At 39.1% G+C, this 20,000-nt stretch overlaps 1 protein-coding gene across 1 annotated transcript in view; it reads left to right on the top strand.

The window, feature by feature from the left end:
* Positions 1-9,128, top strand: part of LOC138043824 (WD repeat-containing protein 54-like) — a 9,814-nt gene extending 686 nt beyond the window's left edge. The window contains exons 3-8 of the mRNA XM_068890304.1: positions 2,574-2,637; positions 2,983-3,039; positions 3,755-3,962; positions 5,090-5,252; positions 7,211-7,276; positions 7,545-9,128. Coding sequence (XP_068746405.1) covers positions 2,574-2,637; positions 2,983-3,039; positions 3,755-3,962; positions 5,090-5,252; positions 7,211-7,276; positions 7,545-7,676 — 690 coding nt within the window. The 3' untranslated portion in view covers positions 7,677-9,128. The remainder of the gene's footprint in view (positions 1-2,573; positions 2,638-2,982; positions 3,040-3,754; positions 3,963-5,089; positions 5,253-7,210; positions 7,277-7,544) is intronic.
* The last annotated feature ends 10,872 nt before the right edge of the window (positions 9,129-20,000 follow it).

Raw genomic sequence — 20,000 nt, 5'->3', positions numbered from 1 at the left:
AAACAAATACTTTTCATTCATTTTTCTGTTTGCCAAATGTCATCTTAATGCTTTGCAAAGATGTCGTTTGTGGCTGCACCTCTTGTTATTAATGCAATGCTGAAGCGAAGGGTTCTTTAGTTCTTGTGACTGGTACATTTGAATGACAAGAGGAATGTTTGTAAACAGCTACATGTATCTTCCCTACATAGGGAATTATGAAGCTCATGGATGATCAATGTCTGATCTAGAGTAGACTCTTTTGGGGGACAATCTGTCCCAGTCAAAAATTATTTTCAAGGGGGCACTCCAATTTTGGGGGAGGGGGGACACATGCTTTTCCCTTGCTATTGAACTGCAGGGAATTGAAAAGTCAACTCAGCTATAACGAACAAGTAGCATTAAAGCAGTACATTAATTTAAATGATGCAATATTTTTACATGAAAAGGCAAAATCAGTAAAAATTTACAACAATCATGTGTTATACTGAACAAAATTCTGGTACAAAGAGACTGCACTCTCTTTCAGTTTTTTCCAGATGAAAGACATGGGTTTTTTAACATAACTAAGAGGTAGATTAAAAGTTTTAGCCTTTGGTTCAATTCATCATTATCAGTCGATTTATCTTCATTATCATCGCACACCAGTGTTGGCCCTTTGCTGATTTTGTTCTTCATTTGTTATGTTTTCTCGGCCAAAGAATGATAATATTCTTCTCTACTTCGACATAATAATCAAGCAAAACGAGAGCAACCATGATCAAATGATACACACTGTACCTTTCATAAGGGAATCGGAATGAAGCGTGTGCATTTTAATAAATGGATTCCCCCTCCCCCGAATGAGGATCGTTCTTTTAGTTCCCAGGAATCAGATTCTAGGCTGCCACAACAATTTCCTTTATATGTATCTTGTGTAATAAACCCTTGTGAAACTCTCACTGCCTTATACTGTCATGCAGTTCCAAAAAATGAAAGAGAATTAACTGTTTCTAAAAAACTTGCCAAAATGAAAGGAAATTATTAATTAGTCGCAGCAAATATTTCTTGCGTCAAATGACCCGGGAGACAAATATTTGGGGACACTTTCGCTCGAAATGCCCTAATCCCACATTGGCATGCTCTAGATCAGACACTGATGATGTAAAACAAAGAAAACAATACACTGGAGAAAACGGGAGTTAATAAACAGGAATGGAATGGAACAGAATGGAATGTGCCGGAACAAGGCAGAATGACTGTGAATGACACCTGAATGAAATGTTATGAAGAAGAATGGTACCGAAATATACTGGAGCGAGGCGGAATGACACCAGAATAAGGCAGAATAAACCAGAAGAACACCAGAATAAAGATTAGCATGGTCTGGAACGACAAGGGGATGAAAGATAATTTTTCATCATCCTAGACTGTGAATGAATCAGTATGCAGAAATAGAGAGACTGACAGAAAAAAAAAAACAGTTTACATTAAAGGGGAAGTAACAAGGCTTGGAACGAGTCACAATATGTTCTCACAAGTTTCAAAGCAGTCCACTCACTTTTTGTTCTGCAGAAAGAAAAGAAACAATATACTTCATATAAAATTATATATATATTATCTGGGATTGATCTTTTTTCTGTGCTTCTGACTCTTCTTTCCTCAAACAAGAAAATACTGTGTTCAGGTTCTATGGCATTGTTGCCAACAATTGGGAAGAGAAAAAGAGTTTTCCAGCTTACGTGAACAACACAAAAGCTGATGGAAACAATCGAAAATCCGTCCGTGCTAACTAAAATACCAAATTTCGGCATTTTCAGGTTCATTCCGCTATATTGTGGTTTATTTGGGTATCATTCCGCCTTATTCCGGTGTCATTCCGGCTTGTTCCGGTACATTCGGTACCATTCTTGTTCCTTTCGTTTCAATTTCCGGTGTTTTTCCGCCTCATTCCGGCATAATCGGTTTATTCCGGTACATTGTGTTCTGAACCTTCCATTCTGTTCCTGTGTTAAGTAATGCCCGGAGAAAACTGTTAACCCCTAAAAACTGTAAATTTCCTCCAGAAAAAGCTGTGACAGACTTGTTACAGATATGTCCAGAAATGCATATAATTAGGTCTACATGTATATGGAAGGAGAGGTAGGGCATTCCTGTGGTTAGGACCCTTGCCTTGACATCCAGAGTTCCCATGTTCAAGACATGTTCTGACCACTCTTTGAATTTGTTCCTGGTAGTCCCTGGTTCAACGTTTTGACTGCATTGTACATGTAAATAGCCAAATGGTTTGCATCCGGACAGTTGGGATTCTTAAACAGTTGTTGTTGTTGTTGTTGTTTTGTTCTCAGACTGTTGTTTCGTTAATTGTGTTTCATTGGCCCTGAAAAGCCCCTATGGGGAGTGGTCAATTAAGTAATGTATTGTACATGTTGTTGCAGTATTGTATAGTATTGCAAAGGTGAGAATCATTTTTGGATGCACTGTTAATGTATTGGAGTTTAGTCAAGTGTTATTTGGTTAAATAAGTAGTTAGTGTCTTTTGTACTTCGAATTCAGTCTCTTAAATTATCTTTTACAATGTAGCCCCACAAATGTTGATTTTGTGTTCTATGTAGATGTTTGAAACCGATGGATCCATTATGATATTTTGGCAAGCACTTGGAGAATCACAGGAAGGAGGTGTGTTATTATTTTGGATGAGCATTTTTCATTGTTGTCAACAAACAATAAACATTGCAACTTTGATGATTAGTAGTCAGATAGTTTTTTGCTTGAACAAAAGAGAAGAGTGATCCATGCACTAATATCAGGACAATAGAGGCAATTGCCTCTTATAAACACTTGACTAAATTGAGGTGGACTCAACAGGAGTTGAACCCACGACCTCCACTATGCCGGCTAATTTATGCTCCACCAACCGAGCCGCGAAGCCACACTTTAGGAAAACTTGCATTTCAGATATCTCTTGTATTTCAGTTTTTGCTTAAGGTAAGGCTTAAGGAATCAATAATTTTTCTTTTTTAGTTTATTCACATTTTGCCAGAGGTATTTGTGCGGTAGGGGACAAGTACATTTGTGTTGGTAAGCAGATTAAACTCACTGTTTTGCTTTCTGTAAAGTAAGACTAAAATCCACATTTCCATGGCACTTGATGACACAACAATGTTGCCTTACACATCTTTTGTTGTGCTGATAACCAGGTAAGTCATGAAATGCACATATTAATTGGATGCACATTGATTTTGATAAGACTTAGTGTCTAATTAAATGTCAGATTGCAGTGTCCCCTAGCTTGCTCTTCTCTTCAGAGAGCTTTAGATTCTACTGGGACGAGAACAATTACGAGTAATGACATGTTCTCATAGAACAACAGTGAGCGTGCGCAAACCATTTTGGCAAGATACTGTCCTCTTTTTAGTACAAGGTTTTGCAAAAATGTTGTTGTGTCAAAACAAGTCAACAACGCGGCACTTGCAGTTTTGGCATTTTTCGATCAGTAAAAAGGCTTACTGTTACCAGCAGTAAGAATAACTGAGCAACCTATACTGCTAACAAAGAGTAAGATTAATTGTACGGGTTATAAGTTTTCTAAGTATTTTTGCTTAAAACAGGCAGTCAAAACTCATACTTGTTCTCGTCCTTGTCCTACAGTCTTAAGGTTCCTATTCATTTGTGTCTTGGAATATACAGTCAGTTTTCAAGATCAAGTGAAAGAAGAATCCTGGCCTGGCCCCCTTTTCTTTTTGTTTTACAAGATTTTTTTTTACTTCATTAGCCTAATACTGTCATTTTCCAGGTACCTCTGAGGGCAAGATCATGGTCTTTGATATTCCTTCACGTGGCACAGCTGTTAAGCTTCAAGAGACTCTAAGTTCGCACAAGGTAGCAATCTCTGAGCTTGAGGCACAGGGTCCACGTATGGTGTCTGCAGATGAAGAAGGGAATATAATCCTTTGGCAATCAGGAGGACATTTCACAGAGATCATAAAAATAAATGGCAAAGGGTCAGTATGGTTTAAGCTCATTGTTTAAAACATTGTCATAAAGAGGCAGTAAGGGAATACCCAACATTTTAACACTAACAGTAACATCTCAACCAGTCACTATTCATCCACTATGTCAAGGTCAAATTACATTTGTCTAATAGGCCTTATAAATTTCAGCTGTGTGGATGGCAAATTAAATGGCTTGGCTAATGGCGGGACTCAACCTTGATAGAAACTTGACTCTTTACTTTTGATACGTACTGGTAATGTCAATTATAACAGGCTAAAAAGTGCGGACCAAGGTTTTTATCAAAACAAGGTCATTTTGATATAGGTCATATCAGGCAGGCACAAAGAAGGAAAGAAGATTACAATGCTTCTCTCTTTTTAAGAATGCCCCCAAGAAATGTTTGGTCGCTTGTCTCAGATTTCCTTCAAATCAGCTGTTTATTATTGCAACCCGATGTACATGTATGGCGTGAGAAAAATGCAGCATACTAAAAACAAATTGCGATTTTGAGACAGCAATACCACATTGTATTGACGGCTAGTTGGGAGAAAATATGTTCCGTATTGGGTGGAGTCGCAAAGCGACGGAGCCCAATATGGAATATATTTTCTCCCAACGCCGTCAATATAATGTGGTATTGCCGTCTCAAAATCGCAATTACTTTTGTATCGCGATCCATCATTTATAAGGATAAATAAAACAGTAAACTAATCAACCTGCGCCTGATCGAAATTTCAATTCTTTCTACCTGCGAAACGTGTTTGTTTGCGTACGTCAGCAACTCAATTCAGTACAACAACGTCAATTTCAACATTAGAACCAATCGTAGGCCGCAAAAGTGAGACGGCAAATAATTACCACGAAATATTGATGGCTCGCGCATAGGCAAAACTATAAGAAGATTGCGATACTGGCTCTTAAAGCAGGTTAACCAGTGGATACCCATGAGGAAATAAAACAGCTGACAGGAAATTCAACCAATTCGTGTACTCAATTTCAGGAATCCAACCCCTGCCGTATTGATGGGAGGCCAGTCCTCTGACACCATCATGGATTCCTTGTGGGCACTTCTCCTTCAATGTATTGCTCCATCATTAACCCTGACTGACTCAAAATATATATTTTTTTGCTTTAGGTTTCCTTGTTCATCTGTGTACCTATATAAGGGTTTGATCATTGGTGGTTTTGCGACAGGCCACATTAGATTATTTAGTGCTTCAACAGGTGCCCTACTCGTTGAGGCCTGCGCACATGCCCGCTGGATCAATGCTTTGGATTTATGTGTCGACACTGGAATGGTGAGAATTTTTTTGTTTTTTCAAATTAAGGCTTACCGGTAATGTTTAACACACTACATGTATGTAGCTTGTTCTTGTTCATTTTTCATGTGGCTCAATATTCATTTCTTTAGTCAGTGGATCCATGCAATGATGGTACATATACTGTACAATGTAACATCAAATGTCTAATACCATGATGATGCACCTCATTATTTTATTTGTAAATGTTTTAATCAGCTGAGAATGCAGTGAAACACTGACTTACTACAAAGCTCTGAAAGTATTGAAAATAAAAAAAATGTTGAATTTTTTTCACAACATAAAGAATTTTGAAATGGTGGGTGGGTCGTGTTCTCTGACCAGGCTTTTTCCTGGTCAGATAACAACTTCCTTGATTCTCTATATCATTCTCAGCTTTACAATAGTTGTCAGTATACTGAAAAAATAATAATAGAATATTTTTTTTGCATAATTTCAAGGACTGAACAATAACGACGTACAATAATGATTTAATTTATTAGATTTGTCCCCCCAAGTGTAGCAAAACTACCTTTTTACATGAAATTTTCGTGACACATTAATTTCGTGAATTTCGCGATTTAAAAAAAATCGCGAAGTTTAAGTGACAAGAAAATTAAATGTCGCGAAAATTAATTGACTCACATTATGTCAATAACTAAAACAGCAACTTTATTACACAAGTTTATAACAATCATTTTGAGCTATTCTGTGGTAATGTTCTGGTCCTCTCCATCGCTACTGCTACTCCAGGTAGCACTTCTTTTGTACAATCCTCAAACTGTCCATTTACTGGCTCCTTGAGTGTGTCTCACTCAAAAACGCGAAATTAAAGTGAGTCAAAATGCAAAATTTTAGCATAATCACGAAATTAAGGTGTCGCGAAATATGTGAACCTCAAAATCGCGAATTTAACGTGTCACGAAAATTTCATGTAATAAGGTAATCAAGTTGGGTAGAACAGTAACTTACTAAGTACATACACTAAGGATTTAAGTAAAGAAAAAATAATGAATATACAAGCAAATAAATTAAAGAACTAAAATTGATATAAATGGTAGTATACAGAGACAGTGTTTGGACCCTAATTAATGTCTTGCACATGAATTCTAATAAACTGTCATGTATTTGTCATCTGCAAACCACTTTGCATGCATGATTTTATCCCTTTTTAGCAATGATTCTTGATCGAGGAAAAGAGTACAGTAACAATTGTAGTTCAGGAGGCAAATATATTTTTAAGCAAGCCGCATATGATATAAATCAGCAGAAATTAGATAAGCAACTTGCTGCTTCAATATTTGGGTGTTCGGAAAACAAAGACCTGGAAAACAAAGACCGAAGACCCGGAAAACGAAGACCCCCACAAAAATAACATACCAAACAGCAAATAACAAAACACATCATTCATGTCATTGAAAACGATCTACAGGCTATCTATAATTTGTGAATTATGGTAGGGTCTTTGTTTTCCACACACCCAGGCTGGTATGTGGAAAACGAAGACCAAAAACGAAAACCTTACAGTCGGCCTGCATTCTCTTTACTCTTCTTATTTACCGTATTAAATCTCTAACTTTCATGTCGCAAATTCTGCGATATGCATCCTTGATGTGTTGGTCACAGTATCCACCAAATTTTTGGGGGAGAAAAACGGTCAAGATCAAAATTTGGTATCTTGCACTAAAAAATAGCTGATTTTTGGTTTCCACAAGGAATGATAATATTTCCTGGGGGTGTGTGACAAAAATGGAATTTCCAGAGGGGAGGGGGGTCCATTTTATGAGCTGAATTTGGAAAATCCAAAGGGGAGGGGGGTCATAAGCGAAATCCCTTCCCTTGGGGGGGGGGGGTATGGATATTTTCTGGAAATACACAACAACATTTTAAAAAAGTCGCAAATTATAAATAATTTTCATTTTTACTGAGTCACAAGTGACAACATGTTTCCATTTTAGCTTTTGTCAGCATCAGAAGATACATTTGTGAGAGTTTGGAAGATTTCTGCAGATGGCAGTCCAACAGTAAGTATTATGTAATAAAAAGATAACATATTATAAATGAAAATAGTGACAGGGGGTGAGGCTATGAATAACAGCAGGGTTCTTAATGATTCTTAATAATTGTTAATGACTTTTTTGTAAATGGCCACCCATTGACTTAATGAAATAAACAAATATTGGGGAAAAAATAGTTGTGCCAGTTGTGACTGCAGCTGAAATATAATTTCTATTATTTGTAGCTTATTTTTCTGAGCTAATATTCTGCAATATTCAATAATATTGTTTCCAGATGGAAATGGTGTTTCAACAAGCCATTCCAGATGTGCAGTTGTGTGGAGCAAAATTTGTGGATCTTTCTGGGAACATGTTTGGTGTAACAGGCTATGATTGTGGAGAGATAGTCATGTTTAGCAAACAGTAGAATATGACCCCGATACCACATTTGTACCTGGGTAAAATATATTATGCGACGTTTTTGTGCAATGGATTACATTGAACAGAAATTTGAACAGAAATTTCCAAGTAATTGGAATAAACTTAATGTAGATATTGTTTAATTGAAGGTTTCTTTTAAGAAGGGTTTTGCCATAACTTGTTTCTTTATTTATATCCTGAGCTGTATTCTAGAATAGACGTCTTATTTGCCCATGAATAGCGTGTATTGTTACGGGGTGGTTTTCACTAGCGACGCAAGCATAAGCACCAATCTCGACCCCAGAGCTCTTCTCTTTTGTGTATGACTTAGGGAGAGAAGAGCTCTGGGGAACCCTGAAACAAAGTGTCCTCTCATTGGTTTTCGTGAAGAACAATGAAAAGCGTCTCTGATTGGTGCATTCATGTTTGCACAAGGTGTGAGCAGGCACGGTAAGGTTCAAATAACCAATTTTTGGCTATACGAACCCTGCGGCGAATATTGCCCTACATAGAGTTTCCCAGAGCCTTGGGTCATGTGCAGACATAAGATCCCAGGCTCTGGTGACAAGAATGGCATAAGCGCAGGAAGCATTAGCCTGCGCAGCTGGCGGTATTTTAGGTGCGTGGAATAAAGCTTTGGCGGCGGAGCCGTTAACAAGTTTAAAACAAGTTGTGTTAAAATTTCTTGCTGATCTGCACCCACCATCTAAGTCAAAAGTCCTCCTCCCCATTCTGCTCGTGGCTTCTCCGTGCGCCGTCAGCTAGGCAGGCTAAAGAAGCATAGGCAAACTCAGTAGCTTGTTATTCATAAGAGCCTTTTGCTAGAACAATAGACACGAATTAACAACAAGTAAACGGTAAATGCGCCTGCGTGTGTTTGTTCTGCTTACGCCTGCATCGCTAGTGAAAACCTGACTTAATAGGTTTTTTCAAAATCAGTTATTGCTTTGTCTCGATCAACTCAGCATGGCCAAGTGGTTAGGACGTTTGCCTTATTTAGTTCGGCCAGTTGGAATTCTTTAATTTATTCTTTTCTTTTGAATCATTGATATATTTCATTGGCCCGGAAAAGCCTGTTTAGGGAGTGACGTCAATGAACAACATCTAGAGCTACTCAATTAATTAATTATGCTTAATTGTAAAAGCCTTTTTAGTAAGGTCACTCGTCAGATCGATGTTTTGACAAAACTAGAATTTTACTTGAGCCATCACTACCCTAACTTGGTGACCTTTAAAGCAAACCTTCCGGGAGGAGACTTGTTACTTATTTAAAAAATCGATTTAGTTCAGTTAGGCTGCAAAACCTTTCAGCATTAGTTTGATTAATTAGTCTTTTTCTTGTCGCAGTTTCCTTTATTTCAAACGGTTTTTTTAAGGAGAGAATGTGTCGATTTTTGGGGGAGCGAGCGATAACGAGTTGTCGTTTTTTGTTTACCCAATAAATATCACGTGATCAACCTATGACGTAAGAGTCTAAAGAAGTCTATCGCGACGATATCGTGGACGTCACCTATTGTCATTAATGTGCCAACCACAGCCTCATTGGCTGTCGAAACAAAGGGTCTTTTGTTCCTGTGGTTGGTGCATTGGTTAATAGGGAGAAATGACGACGGCTACGGCGACGAAAACTTCACTTCAAAATATAACTTTGAGCTATCTTAATGTTCCTGTGACGCTTATTTTTTCTCCATTTTTTTATCTTTTCGTTTAAATATCTATAATGTCTGGAGTGTAGTACTTCAAAAAAATTTCCCGCAGAGTGCATCCACGCGTTTCAGCGGGCGTTTGATTTATACGAAAAGAAATTTGGCCGAGCCAGTTGGGCCCTGGTTACTAATGACATCAAAGTAGTAACTTGATCGAATCTCTTCAGAAAGTGTGCAAAAGTGTAAGTCTTTATAGAAATGTCGGACAAAAGTTACCCTTCGGATGCTGTGAATGTTCTGACGATTCAGAATGGAATTACATTCTTGACTTCTTTGACGTCATTAGTTACCAGGACCCAACTGGATCGGTCAAAAATCAAAAGCCTACTAAAACGCGTGGATACACTTTGCCACTTTGCCTCCCACGCAGACACTCTTAAGGATTCGTCACGCGTACCTCCCCCACGAGCGTCTGCTGAAACGAGGCGCACATTCCTTTCCCATTGTTAAGAAACTGTCATCTGGAAATCACGTGCAGGTTACTTAGGAGCCAGTCAGCGCTGTGTTGATCTCCCCTGGGAGCGTCAATGCGTCAACTTCTTCTTTGGATGAATCATGAAAGGGGCGAAGCCTTTTCAAAATATTCCTCAGAAACATTATTTTTGTTTCCTTGGTGAGTTATGCTTTTGCACTCTCGCGTGCTGGAACGACTAGACACTTGAATTAAGTTCCCTTCCTTTCCTTTCTTGTAGTGTGCACTGCAAATTGTTATATAAAGGTGATTTGGACATGGATGTATGGTTTAGATCTTAGATTTGCTAATAACATTTTAGAGGTAGACTTACCTTGAAGGATAATTGTAATTCTCTGAGCCATACGGAACGTACACCTTTTTCTAAAATGGCTGCTATTAAGATTTCTTTTGTTTTTATTCAAATCAGACCTTGATGCCTCGTTCAAGGCAAAAACTTCTTTTGAATTTTAAGTATTTAATTGGTGGCCATTTTGGAAAAAGGTGTATTATGCCCATATAATGCGTACTTCCTTGCGCATGCGCATATCGCCCACTTTCCAAAAAAACAAAAACCGTTGTTATGCAAATTCAAAGGTATATAAACCAATGCTCAGCAAGGCCAGGCGTCTTTTTCTTGCATGAAAAAACAAAACATTTGACATCGACAAGGGGAGGGTATGAGACAGCTAAGCATTGGGTGAATAATAACAGGGTGGGTAACGAATAAGGTCACAAAGTTCCGTATGGGTCAGAGAATTACAATTATCCTTCAAGGTAAGTGTACTTCTCGTCAAATTTAAGATTCTCTTTCGCCATACTCCACATTATGCCCTTATTATGCGTGTTCAAAGCCCTATGTCAAATACAACTAGAAAGTAACACAAAGAAAATCAGTAGACCTGCTAGCACAATTCCTTTTGATAACCGCCTAGACTCGTACTACGAAAGGGAAAGCTTACTGACAGAGGAAGTATCTGACGCCACAATAGGCTTGTAGCAGTACTTGTTAAACGTGCACAGTCTAGACCAATCGGCTAGCTTCATAATGTCCGAGACCGAGGCACCTTTGAATAAGGCATTAGATGTTACAGAAGCATCGATATTTGCAGACGTAAGAACACTCTTCAGCCACCTTGCGATAGTGCTAGAACCTACCGATTTGCATGGTTTACAATATGAAATAAAAAATCCTGTCACAAGACCTTAAGGGCTTGGTCTTCTCAATATATTGTTTTAGATGCAAACAGGGACACCGGCAAGAGTCCTGTGGAAAATTAGGAATAGAATTCCTGGGCTGAGCTTTCCCAGGGTGTGTCGTCTTGACACGCTCTAGAATAACGAAAACAATCTGGTTATCTGAAACGGACACTGATATCAACAAGAGGTGACTAGAGCTATGAGCGAAAGAGTAATCTCCTTAAACGATAACAACTCAGATGATGCGAGAGTTCTTAAATAACTTGAAACTAAACTAAGATTAATTAGGCTGTGGAGGCTTGCACGCAAAAACACCATGAATCTCGCGACAAGAGGAGGATATGATCCAATATTGAGCCCAACGCCTGCCTCTAGACGAAACGTTTTCAAGGTGCTGTAAGCCTTTCCCTGCTCGAAAAGGTGGGTGAGGAAGTTCAAAAGAGTAGTCACAGATGCCTGAAAAGGATCCAATGACCGTTGATAATACCAGCTCTGCCATATAGACCAGGAACTATTAGTATTGCTTCCCTGTACCGTTTTTTTAGAAATGTAACATCCTGCAAGGACTGAAGTTTGCTATTCTTGAGTAAAACAATGAATAATCACTGATGAGTCGCACGGTTTAATGTGCAATGCTTTATTTAGATGTCCCTGATCTGAATTACGTCATCGCAGATATATGATTAAATGACCAAATGAATAGTAAGTAACAGGAGTTGTTAAAATCTGACCTTACGAAGGATCTGAAACGGCGTATTATTGATAAGGACATCGAGTGAAAATTTTGTGTAGAAAAAGCTTCTGGTAACAGAATTAAAACTGGGAAATGTTGAGAGTTTTTACTGAATCCCCAACAGACGCTAAATATGTACAAAAATCAAAATAATTTGATGCAGCGTCACGAAATTCTACCCGACTTTAACATCACTCATGTGTGGAATTTGAGAACTTTCAAAACATTACGAGTGACCATAAATCACGAAATTCACAAGCAAGTTCATAACGGGGATTTTTTATTTTAATTATTATATTCTCAACGAAATTATTGCATCGCTGTGTTTCTATAGCAACTTTCGTATTGCACTCTTTAACCTATTCAAGTATTCGTCATTGACCAACCAGAACGCGATATTCTGTTCATTATAAAATAAGTAATAGTAATTGGACTGAGTGGAGTACAATTCAGAGAGAAATCGCGCGAGTGATTTTAAAATCGGCCGAGCGTGCAGCGCGAGGCTGATTTCAAATTGCGAGCACGATTACTCCCTGAATTGTACGACACGAGGTTCAAGTACTAATTAATCGTAACTAGTACAAAATTCGAGGGTAAAGAGTCTTTGAATTCCTTTTTGTGTGAAAAAGTTAAAATTATATTCAATCTGTTTTGCAGACAGTAGGAAAACAGCAAGAAAGATCGATCCAAGTGCATGTGATTGACGCGCGAATGGCGTAGGTGTCCAATTATAGGTATCCAATTTGGAGTTGTAATTGGACACCCACGTGATCGCGCGCCAATTACGCGACAAGTAGGCGCAGATTAAAATCTTCTCTCATTTCTTCAGCGGGCTGAAGAACTTTCCATCACAGTTATTATCATCGCTATATGACGCCATTTAACATTTCAGTTCTTATCAGGATGTAGGCCGATTATCACTTGAACCTAGTCTAATGGTCTAACTCTCACGAGTCTCCAGTAGGTCAGTGGCAGAGCATCCGAACTAGTAATCGGAAGTACAAGGAAGGGTTACGTTTTTGCAAACGTTGGCCGTGCAGCACTCATATTTCAACAGAATTAACAACTATTGACTATTTTGAGGGTAATGTGAAGTGCTATATTCTACCCATGTAAACCATGTGAGCGTTAGCCCTACTAATGGAATTGGGCCCACACAAGGACAGAGAAAAACTCTGACCAGCTAGGGTGGGAATTGAACCCACGACCTTCGGGTTAGATCACCGCTTCTCTACCGACTGAGCTACAAGGTCAGACGGGAGCAGGTCGTGGGAAGATGACAATGACAATGACAATGACAATCAAAATAGTTAATTCTGTAGTAATCGGAAGGTCGTAGGTTCGACTCCTGCTAAGGAGCACTCGGATTTTTCCGAGTATGCCCGTGTCAGCGAAGACGAAGTTAAGGATCAGTTCTACCATAGACTGCAGTTAGTGATTGATAACTTTCCAGAAAGATATGTCACCATGTTGATGGATGGTTTTAACGCCAAGATAGGAAGTGTTAACATTGGGTATGAGGAAGTAATGGGGCAGCAAGGGCTGGGCGTTATGAACGATAATGGAGAGAGACTGGCAGACCTATGTGCTCTTAACAAGCTGGTCTTAGGTGGTTCAGTATTTCCTCACAGAAGGATTCATAAGGCAACGTGGCTGTCACCAGATAAGTCGACAGAAAACCAGATTGACCATTTTTGCATTAGTAAGAAATTTAGAAGATCACTTCAGGACGTGAGAGTGAAAAGGGGTGCTGACGTTGCCTCAGACCACCATCTTGTCATTGCAAATCTCAAGCTGAAGCTAAAGCGAAACTGGACTAGTGCAGCACCTCAATGGAATAGGTACGATATTGGTTTTTTGAAGGGTGCGGAAGCTAGACGAGTTTAGGGTCACAGTTAGAAACAGATATCAAATACTCCAGGATTTGATGGAAGACGATGAGACTGTTGATAGTTCTTTTAAGGTGGTAAAGGAGTCCTTTGTGACAGCTTGTAAGCAGGTACTTGGCCCTAAGAAATACCATCACAAGGATTGGATTTCTGCAGAATCACTAAGCAAGATTAGGGTGAGGAAGGAGAAAAAGGCAGCTGTTAACGCCAGCAGAACAAGTGCCGAGAGGTCTAAGGCACTGAAAGAATACTCAGATGCTCACAAGAACACCAAGAAGAGCATCAGAGCAGATAAAAGGAAATACATAGATGGGCTAGCTGAAGCAGCTGAGCAAGCAGCAAGAGCAGGGAATATGAAAGGTCTGTATGACACCACCAAGAAGCTGGCGGGAAAGTTCGGGAATCCAGAAAGACCAGTGAAAGATAAGACAGGCAGACAAATTGTGGGGGAGGAACAGCAAAGGAAGAGATGAGTAGAGCTCTTCGAGGAGTTGCTTAACAGGCCACCTCCACAAAACCCACCTGACATCTTGCCAGCAGCCCAAGACCTGGATATAGAGAATGGTACACTGACCAGAGATCAAATAAGGATGGCAATCAGACAACTAAAGAGTGGTAAGGCAGCTGGACCTGATGGCATTCCCTGTGAGGCACTTAAGGTAGATATAGAGTCCACTGTAAATATGTTATACCCCTCTTCGAGACGATCTGGGAAGTGCCACTTGACTGGAAGGAGGGATATCTTATCAAGTCGCCAAAGAAAGGTGATCTTAGTAATTGCGCAAATTACAAAGGGATCACGTACTAGGCATAAGTAAGCAAGTACGTATGCCCGTGTCACCGACAGATTAAGATCTCCTCTCATTGGTAGTTATGATTAAGCATTCATATGATGCGTTTTCTCTCGTTTTGTTTTTGGAAGAAGCTCATCCTCTAATTAAACCTCGACGGCAGGGTTCTTTATCCTTGTCATTAACGTGTAGTAGGTCTTTCCCCTTCCGCAATCCCGTGTGTTCAAAGAAAGGGTTTATCTAATATCATTCTATTTTTCCTACTTTTTCTTACTTATTCTAAATCGTTCCTTTTTTCAAGGAAAACCTTTACATCTTATTTTTTGTTCATGGTTGGTGCAAACCGCAGTATTTAATGGCAGTACAACGATCAAGACGCTACTGTAATGAACCATACTGTTGCGTGATTTGTGTGATGCAAATTATGTCGGTTTTACTGCCCGACACTTACACCAACGCATTAGTGAACACCGCTATTCTGCTACCGGCAAACACCTTGAAACACAACATGACAATAAAAGAGCAAAGATCGATCACCTCTTTAAAGTCCTAAAGAAATGCAGAAGCAAGTTCGATTGCCTAATATACGAGATGCTGTTTATAAAGGACATCAAGCCTTCTCTCAACACCCAAAGTGACTCAATCCGCGCCAAACTTTTCACTTGAGACTTTCCTTTCTTTTTTCTATTGTTCAATTTTGTCTAATTTTTTGGTATTATACCCATAGGACACACAAATATTCTTATTGTCTCACGTTTTATATATTCTTGTTTGAACTTTTACCGTCTTGACTTGATAATGGCGTAGAGTAACGCCGAAACGTCGTCCATTTTTTAGAATTTTTTAAAATGTTTTTAAGAATCTTTCAGCGTTTAACTTTTCAATAAAATGTTTTTCCAAATCGCTCCTGTTACGTAGAGATAATAAGTATAAGAATCTGGGAGGCACCACTGTCCTGGCACGCGAAATTTTCTCTTCCGGTTGCCGTCCGCGTCTCAAAAATGTGCGTGCTTAAGCTTCCTACAGGCTTAAGCTACACGAGCTCGTTTAGTCTCCCGTGTATGTATTTCGTTTCTATGACAATTACAAGTCAACAACGTGGCCTTGTCAAGCTGTTTATGTTACGATATTGGAGAACTTAAGCAACTGACGACGACGCGGGCAACAACAACGAGAACGTCATCTCAAAAATATTGTTTTCATTACTAGGACACGAAGGGTTCCCCTTCTCTCTTTTTGTGTCTACTGCGCTTGAGGCACTAAGCTATGTTGAAAAATGTTTGCTAGGTTATCGATAAGCGATAAGACACTGATAAGAGATCCGTAATGCCGAAAGCACACCGGAAGACACGATGATTCCATCGTTTCGGTCTTCACTCAATTATACATCACGTTTAGGCTCAAAAACCATTGTCAATAATTTCCCTCACAACAATCAAGAAACGCTTTTATTAAGCTAACACTTTCAGACGGCTTCAACGGGATAAACCTCACTTCAAATATACGTTTATTCGTTCATTAGTCATTTCCCAGGAAGAAATGAACCTAAAAATTGACGTGATTCGTACCGTGTGACTTCATAGCTCAGTTGGTAGAGCCTTGCACCGATGTCGCAAAGGTCATGGGTTCGAATCCCATTGATGCCCCCTATAAAGTGACAATTGCTTAAATTGTCCAATTAAGTGCGAAGATAAGTACTGTGAGCATTGTAAGCTTAGGTGTCTATAAGGTGACAACTGCTTAAATTGTGCGAGGTCACTTCTATCTTTGGTCAATAAACCACACTTTAAATATACGTTTCGTGCGTCCATTTACTTATCTTGCTCAAGATTTTGCAGTAAACGCATGTACGCATTGCGTACCTATTTTTCCGGGTGAACGAAGGAGCCCGCTTCCTAATCTGGGACATGACGTCATCCATTTAGCTTACAACCGTGAAAATTCGAGATTTCTAGGAATATCCTACTCGTCCTGCACTTTTTTGAACAGCCGCTGTGAAGTTGGTTTTCGCGCTGTTCCATAAGTGAAAACTCAAAAATATTCTGGGAATCTCTTTACTTCTTTACTTCGTGGTTCACTGCATAAAACTGAACGCTCTGAATTAAACAAATGTGAGTTTTATTTCATTGTAAAGCGACATTGTGTTTCATTGTGAAATCATGTTAAGTCAGTCTTCTGTCAATAAACAACACTTTAAATATACGTTTCTTTCGTTCATGACTTATCTTTCTAAAGATTTTACAGTAAACACGTGTACGCATTGCGTACCTATTTTTAGTGATCGTTGAATGGAAAATCGAAAGAATACCAAAAACACGACGTATGGCAATTCAATTGTGGAGAACAAGAGTGATATCTGTTTCGTTTAGGACCGTACTCATCATCGCTTCGGTGCAATGGTACCATTGACTATAATAACGTCGTTTCTGTATCGATCTGAGTCAAACTCGCCATAAAGTTATAGACTGATCGAGTTTGAACAAACCTCTCGGCGTTCATTGTAACCCAACCTCGTTCCCAGGGCTTTTCCCCGGAGAAAAATGGCGGGCAACCGCCATTTTTCTCGCCACTTTCGATATATTACAATTCAGTCCTAAACAAAAGGCATCATCTCGAGGCTCTGGGGAACAAATATAACCTTGTATACGGAACCCGCGCCCGCAGTTAGCGCGGCGGCTAAAACTGTACTATCCTGTAAATCATTTTCCCTTTCATCGGAAAGGGTGTATTTTTGTGCGCAAACGACGTTGTTGTCGATCTACCCTGTCGAATGACGCCACCAAAGTCTTTTTTCGCGAAGTTAACACAAATAAATACATTATCAATACAGTTTTGACGTCTTCTTACACTAGACTCGCAAATATCATAATGAATTTGTCTTAAAATAGTTAGAAAAAGCACAAATAACAACCTAAGCACAACAGCTGACGTTCGAAAGCTGCTTGCCAGTAATCCAGTTTTGGCGCCAAAATTTGTTGACAAGAAAGTTGCCACAAAACCTTTTAAAAGGTTTTCTGGCCCTTTGATTGCAAACAACTGAAGTAACGTCGGATAGCACAGTTTTTCCCGCTCGCTGAATTCTGATAGGTCAATTTAAATTTCAGTAGCTCTCGCCGTATGCACGGAAGGATTTGTATGAGTTTATTCCCCAGAGCATCGAGATGATGCCTTTTGTTTAAGACTGAGTTTTAATATATCAAAAGTGAGCTATTGCGTTTGAAAAAGGATAAACCTATGCATAACGTGATTGTTTTATCGTGAGACTTGATCATGTAATAAACACATCACATCATAATTGCGGAGTCATTTGTCCTTGTCAAGCCAATTGCTGACCTCACATCAGTTAGCATCCCTTTGGACCTACAGTTTCAATTGCTCATCACTACCCAATGCTCAGTATATGTAATCGCACATTGCGATGACACCGGGTTTATTACATTAAGGACAAAATTATCGAGGGAAGCTTGCTCAATTCCAAGAAAAATGACAATCATCTCAAAATGACCAATCGGTTCAATGAACACTTTAATCTTAAAATTAGAGCAAACACGCTTTTAATCAGTTAAAGTTCAATTAAATAAATTGTAGCTGTCAACAGAAATAGTGCTTAAAATGTATTTTACATGTGGACAAAAAGTAGTTCAGTGCGAGTCACAATCTGGAAGAAAGTCGCTTGCTTTTGCTGAGCAACTGTTAACGAATCCTGCCTTCTTGATGATCAAAAGTGCCCTCGTGATTAAGAAACAGTGCCCTCTGTCTCAGCCAATCAGCATTCGGTAATTTTTCCCCGTATTTGAAAAAACTTCAACGGTAAGATGAACAAGTAATTTATGCGTAATCAATCAGTTCTGACTACGTTTTACTTGCTTCCAATTGTTTTTACGTTTATTACGTGGAATGCCGAAGGCATCCACGTCTTAAAACCGGGCTGGAATCTTTTTTTTGTTGGTAGTCACAAATGTGCATATCCTACGGATATTGAATAAATCTCCGCTTATTTCCCGTTATTTCCCCTACGGTATTTCCAAACTTCCCTGCTCCGAGGAGAACTCCTATACTTCCCAAGCCATCACAATTTATCTCTGCTAGCGCGTTAGACCACTCGGCCACCGTGACACACTTCCGTACGACAGGTGAAAGCAAACATTTATAATAGAATCTTTCCGCCCGCCATGATTGTTTCAGTATTAAACTATTCGATAAAGTGGATAGATGCTTTTTCTTTGAGAAAGGCAAGCTTTAAAGGTAAGGAGAATTTTCTACGTTATTTCTAGATCTTGCTTCGTACTTGTGTGTTTCACTGTGAACATTATTATTTTGCATACAACGAATACTTCATTAGAAGCATTTTGCATAGAACGAATACGTACTCCAATATTTCTTGGGAACCAGTTTGTTCGCCGTTTTGACGTAGAAAGAAAATAAGAAAACAGCTTTGAACGGCCAAACATGATAAAAAATGAAATCAAGTTTAAAAAAAACGAATTAGCTATCGCCGTCACGGGGACTTCGCAGCCGTCCCCCATCCAAGTACTAACCTCATTCGGAGGAGCTTAACTTCAGCTGACACTTGGACTAGCATCAACGATTGTGATTGTCGAACTTTATAACACTTAAAAGAAAAAAAAACGCACTAACAAAAACCAGGTGTTATGCCGTCATTTTGTCACAGATGTATCCTTTGTTTCGTGAGTTGTCAGTAAACACGCAAGGCGGCCGCTAAAATCGATGTCACTTCCGATTTTGCGATTTTACTTGTATGACCAAAAGTACGATAGAAAAATTGAACTCTGATGGAACGTAACAAAAATCTCCCGAAATGTTTTTCGCTGATGGCAAATTGTTTTATTCTCGATCGACACTTCCTAAAAGTTCCTTCTGCTCTCCTTAAAAACTACATATTAATATTTATTTACTTTTTCGTCAATATTTGTTTTGCATAAAGCAGGCTAGCAAAATCTGTACCTTGCTTTGTACGCATTTTTGAGCGTTAAAATAGAATTTTTGGGCGTATGTTCCTGACAGCAAAAGTCGCATATTTTAACGTCCCCCATCCAGATACTAACCCCGCTGGAAAGGAAAAAAAAAACTTTAGTAAGATTGGTCTTGGAAAGGTGTCAGAAGCTCAGAGTACACGCTTAAGCTTGTGGTGAAAAAGAAGTTGTAAATGATCAACATATCGGCTTTGAAGCCAAATGTTTCTCGATTTCCTGTTATTTTCTTCAATCGTTCTGGGCTTAGTATTTTACTGAACCACATGTCTTCTTAGAGGGTATATAGCAAAGATGTCTACCATGGCACCGTAATGATTTACGATACCAAACAATGTCGTGTACTATTAGAGCTACATATTGTGCAAGGATTTGAATCTCCTGGAAAAAACAAAACGCCGCTCAGTTGACAGTCATGGAAAAAAACACTGTAAAGTTACTGCACTACCACACGAAATGCGTTCTTACTTTAAAAAATATCCCGTATCTCCTCAATTCTACCCCCCCCCCCCCCCCACCTCCAGACTAAAAATCCCGTATCCCCACAATTTTTTTACCTAATTATCTCGT

This window comes from Montipora capricornis, chromosome 3 (genome assembly GCF_036669925.1).
Source record: "Montipora capricornis isolate CH-2021 chromosome 3, ASM3666992v2, whole genome shotgun sequence".
NCBI lineage: Eukaryota > Metazoa > Cnidaria > Anthozoa > Scleractinia > Acroporidae > Montipora > Montipora capricornis.
The sequence above is the reverse complement of the archived record's forward strand: the minus strand, read 5'-3'. Positions and strand labels throughout refer to the sequence as shown.